The sequence below is a fragment of the Miscanthus floridulus genome, chromosome 5 (genome assembly GCF_019320115.1).
Source record: "Miscanthus floridulus cultivar M001 chromosome 5, ASM1932011v1, whole genome shotgun sequence".
NCBI lineage: Eukaryota > Viridiplantae > Streptophyta > Magnoliopsida > Poales > Poaceae > Miscanthus > Miscanthus floridulus.
The window spans coordinates 125,848,670-125,853,988 of record NC_089584.1 but is presented as its reverse complement, the minus strand read 5'-3'; the positions used below and the strand labels follow the sequence as shown (position 1 = coordinate 125,853,988).

The 5,319-nt window shown below is 51.6% G+C and overlaps 1 protein-coding gene across 1 annotated transcript; it reads left to right on the top strand.

Moving 5' to 3' along the window:
• Positions 1-655: 655 nt before the first annotated feature.
• LOC136453475 (protein G1-like7) lies at positions 656-1,923 on the top strand. The gene has a single exon (XM_066454042.1). It carries the CDS (start codon positions 925-927, stop codon positions 1,552-1,554), a length of 630 nt encoding a protein of 209 aa, XP_066310139.1. The 5' UTR covers positions 656-924; the 3' UTR covers positions 1,555-1,923.
• The last annotated feature ends 3,396 nt before the right edge of the window (positions 1,924-5,319 follow it).

The window sequence follows — 5,319 nt, the reverse complement described above, 5'->3', positions numbered from 1 at the left end:
CCAAGCTAGTATAATCGTTATGATAAACTCAAAATATATGACCATAGAATAAGTTATTTATGACCGGCCATGAACTCAAAATGATCATAGAATAAGTTATTTTATGACTGGCTATGAAGTACTCCATACCACAAACACATGTATATGTATAGGAAGGATCTTACCTGATGGAGACCGAGGCACACACGGTCGTGATAAATAAGAAGAAATCTTGTATGTATGTAAGAGTATATAAGAAGGCTCTTATATATTTATCATTTACCAACCAATCTCATTATTATGTTGATGATATATAACGTCTGATTAAAGAATGAAGTAAGGGTATATGGAGAATATAAAAGACACTTATACCCTTATTTTATTTTTAATCAAACGTTATCATCAGTGTGGTTAATGAAGATTAGTTGATAATGACAACATTTATGATACTATCTAATGCAAAACTATCTCTTGTCCCCTAAATTTCTTGTATTTATATAAATTTTTTAATGTTACGTCTTCGCATGCACTACGTATAATACGTGCTGTAGGTACATGCAGATTCTTTGGGCACTGGGAGGGGGCCACCCAGGTGAATGGGTCTTGTAGGCGTAGCTCCCATCAGCCTCACCCGCGGGTCACCCCTCCCTCCGCTCACAACACCTCACCAGTGACATTCATCCCCCTTCCTCCCCGTTCCCGGTTCCCCGTCGCTCTCCGACTCCGCTCCCCCGCTCCCCTCTCTTTCCGACGTCACATCTCGATCCACCCCGTCGCGGCCCCCAGATCTCTCTCTGCCTTAGCGCACCCCGCGCCCCGGTGCGCGTCCACTCATCGCGATCGCCTGCTCGATTGATAGCTCAATGAGCTGCTAGTTTAGCTCGCAGTTGCGCTTTCTCCTCCTTGTTCACTCAGTCAGTCGCGCGCCAGCTCTTCCCCACTTGCATGGATCCCTCCGGGCCTGGCCCGTCGTCGGTCATGGGGGCAGCAGGCGGCGAGGCACCGGCCGTGGCGCCGCAGCGTCCGGCGCAGCAGCTGAGTAGGTACGAGTCGCAGAAGCGGAGGGACTGGAACACGTTCCTACAGTACCTGCGGAACCACCGGCCGCCGCTGACGCTGGCGCGGTGCAGCGGCGCGCACGTGATCGAGTTCCTCAGGTACCTGGACCAGTTCGGCAAGACCAAGGTGCACGCCGCCGTGTGCGCCTACTACGGCCAGCCGGCCCCGCCGGGGCCCTGCCCGTGCCCGCTGCGCCAGGCGTGGGGCTCCCTCGACGCGCTCATCGGCCGCCTGCGCGCGGCGTACGAGGAGAGCGGCGGCACGCCCGAGTCCAACCCCTTCGCCGCGCGCGCCGTGCGGATCTACCTCCGCGAGGTGCGCGACTCGCAGGCCAAGGCGCGCGGCATCCCCTACGAGAAGAAGAAGCGCAAGCGCGCGCAGCAGGCCGCCGCGGAGTCTTCGACGAGTTCGTCCGCTGCTGCCGGCGGGAGCGGGAGCGGCAGGGCTGCTGCAGCAGCTGCTGCTGCGTCCACCGCTCAGGCCGGAGGGAGTAGCGCTGCACCGAGCACTACTTGAGAGTACAGTACAGTAGACCTGCAGATCTTGTTTAATTATCGTCTCCGCATCGCTAGATTTGAGCTTCATCGTTCTACTTTTGCTCCACATATGCTTCTTGCTTCTTTCTTTCTGTCGGCGGTTTCATCCTTTTTTGTAGCTTGTTTTCGGATCTTTCTTCTTCCTGATCTATTAGCTAGGTCAGTAGTATATATATATGGCTATAATTTGGAGTAGCCGAAGGGGGAAATGGGCTGATTGATCGGTATGTACATATATATATTATCCTTGGTAAGCAAGGACGATTTGAGGCCATGTTAATGGCTTCCTAGCTTGCTAATAATAACATTTCAGCTCAAACAAAATCTTCCAAGCATATATGGTTCCTCGCATCGCATCGTATGATATATACTTGGTTCTAGTTTTTAACAGCACAGTTTGCATTCTGGATCTATATGCTATGATGCACTCGTGGAACTCAAACCACATTCATCGTAGTATGCTGCTGTCTATCATTTCGCAAGCATTTCTTGTGTGTTCGTTTTCTCTTGCGAATTTTGCCGCACGGGATCGATGAGTGTGGCTCATCATGCGATTCATTTCTGTTGGATGAACTGAACTGTTCAAATGGGGAGGCATACAGTCACTCGAAGCCGGCATTGATGGCGGTGCTCCCTCCCTCCAGGCACACATGGCGCACGCCTCTGACGGCCGCTACAGTTCCCGGCTGCCCTCAGTCTGTTCGCTTGTGTAAAAGGATCGTAAATTTTTTTTTTGTTAGAATAGTATTTTTCTTTCGTATAATTAAGTCAACAATAATAATCTATGATTATATACGTATGGATAACAGCCGAACAGGATGTCTATCTCCGTGACCCAGTCGTCCGGCCTATCCTCCCTGACGACCTGAGTAGTGAAGTACCTGGTCACCAGCTCACATTATACCATGTATGTATAGGAGGGAGGGGGCGTGCGTGTGTTGTCAGCTAGTACCTCTCTTGTGGTTTGTAAGACTGTCTCCAATGATGAGATACGGACGCAAAACTACGTCGTGCACAGTGTTTTGACTCAAAAAATCAGCCTCCAACGGAAGACGTAAACACGCTACTTATTTTGCATACCAGGCCAACGAGTAGGCAAATAAGGGTCTTCTCTCTCCACCGACGCAAATCGCTGGCGCTGCTGCTCCGGCCGACGCGAGTCGCCGGTGGCTGTCTCCCACCGTGGAGGGGTCCGGCGGCTGGCACCAGCGTCGGCTGCCGGCGAAGCTGGACCGGACGAGCAGGCTCAGGCACACGGCGAACCCCGAGATCCCGTCCCCGCTGGCGCTGGCGCCAGCGCCGCCATGCCGGCGCCGGTGCTGCTGTTGTCTGGCCGGCGACGGCGAGGGGAACCACCAGCTGCTGCTGGTGCCTCCGGGGGACTCAGGCTCCTCGTCCCCACTGCTGCTGCTGCTCCCACAGCCCTCGTCGGTGGCCTGGGTGCGCTCGGCGGCGAGCGCGAGGAGGCGGTCGCGGAGGCAGGGCACGGGGTCGAGGATGGGAGCGACCGAGGCCGGGTGCCCAAGGCGGCGGGCTCGCCTGAGATTGGGATGGGGGCGAGCTCCATGGAGGATTACGTCCGCTGTTGGAAACTAAAAGTTTTGGGTCACACGTCTTTGTGCTATTCGTGACCCAAACCAGCTATGCGACCGGCGACGGGAAGGGAGGGGTGCGAGGGAATAGTCGGTCGGCTAGGCATGCACCATGCGGGAGGGGTTTGAGTGCTTGACCTTTAAATAAAAAGGACGCGGACGCGGGGGAGGAGGAGAAGATCTCTGCGCTGGTCCCGGACGGCGGATGGGACTGTAGACTGCGGATGCAGCACGGAGGGGAGATCAGTCACCAGACGGAGCCACGGAGGTCCATGGCACGGCATGCAGGCGCTCTGAAACTATGGCCACACGTGCACTCCGCCCACTCACTCACTGTCACACTGACTGCCGCCATCTCTTTCTCACGCGCCGCTTGATCCGCCGTGCACTGCGTCCTCTCTGGTCTCTGCCGGCTCTCCCAGTCCCAGAGATCGACGCACGCATCTGCCCGTTGCCAGTGCGCGTGGTCCTTTTGCGGATTTGCATGCCAATTGCGAAGCCTCCTCTCAAAACTCAATCTCTCTCTCTCTCTCTGTCTGGTAACCTCGCTAGCTCTACATAATAATTGAACGGTAGGTCGATCAGTCATTTATCTCTCTCCTTTAATTTGTCTAATTACACATTTTTTTAAAATATTTTTCTCAAGTTTTAGTTTAGTACCCACTTCCAGAGATAAGGATAAATATATAATAACTCTATAGAGCCTAATTTATGATCCAGTACAGTCTCAGCTGTTGCCCAATTGGTCCAGTTTAGTTCCCTTCCAAAATGCTAAAATTTTCAAGATTTCCTATCACATCGAATCTTTGGACGCATGCATTAAGCATTAAATATAAATAAAAAATAAAACTAATTACACAGTTTAGACGAAATTCACGAGACGAATCTTTTAAGCATAATTAGACTATGATTGGACACTAATTACCAAATAACAACGAAAAGCGCTACAGTGTCATTTTGCAAAAATTTTCACCATCTAAACAGGCCCTTGATCTGATGAGCATTTCTTGTTTTCCATATGACCTCCCTGACCGAGTGCTTGTATTGCTTTCAGATCTATACATATAAGAGATCGAAGACGAAGATGAACAGTGGTTAGTGGTCTCTCTCTTAGGTCTCGTTTAGTTGGCGAAATTTTTTGGGAAATGGTACTGTAATACTTTCGTTGTTATTTGGTAATTAATGTCCAATCATAGTCTAATTAGGCTTAAAAGATTCGTCTCGTGAATTTCGTCTAAACTGTGTAATTAGTTTTATTTTTTATTTTATATTTAATGCTTCATGCATACGTCCAAAGATTCGATGTGACGGAGAATCTTGAAAAATTTTGCAAAATTTTGGGAACTAAACAGGCACTTGGCCAGGCTATCTCCAACAACACCCAAAATACAAGACACATTCATCCTTTGGGTAGCGCTAGAGGCAAAAGGTTCACTACATATTCGACATCTTCTTCAACAACCAGATCTAAAAGAGAATCCTTTCTGCGGATGGGTTTCCAAGAGATAGGATGCTCATATTTGGATTTGTGTGTATAAGTACTCTGTTGAAAGCTGATTTTAGATCTCTTACTACTCATTTTAAGTTTGGGTGCCTACATGAATTTATTGTTGGAGACTATCTTCGGCTTTATTTCTCCCTCACTTTGTCAACGAAGGGCTCTCTCGATCTGTGTGGGTCAAGCAAACGCTTAGCCATGTCCACACTTTGGCCTGCAGCCTGGGAGGGGAGGAATCAGGAAAAGCCGACGAGCCGCTGCTCACCCTCGCGTGCCCTGTACGTATGGGATCCCTCCATGTTCCTGTGTGTCCAGCCCCAGCGGCATCACCCGGTGCGCGGGCCTCTCCGCGCTCGTGCCGCCACTGTATCGCGCTGTGTGGGTATGCATACCGTACCAGGCCGCAACTTGGCTGCCTGCCCGCCTGCCTGCTGCTTGCCAGCGTCTCTTTTTTTTTTCTCCTTTTCTCTTTCCGCGTCGGTGCCATGCGTCGCCGTTGCTCCGCCGCGCGCGTCCCGGCCCCACCGTGCAATTGCACTGTGCAGGCGGCCACACCACCGGCGAGGCGCAGCGACCTCCTCCGATCCTACTCGATCTTCCTGGGTCCTGCAGCTGGTCGATCACAGGCGGCCCGTGCCGTGTTCTTGCCGGACGG

Bases quoted from the DNA above. Each gene is read 5' to 3' on its own strand.
- LOC136453475 (XM_066454042.1), top strand. From the start codon at position 925: ATGGATCCCTCCGGGCCTGGCCCGTCGTCGGTCATGGGGGCAGCAGGC.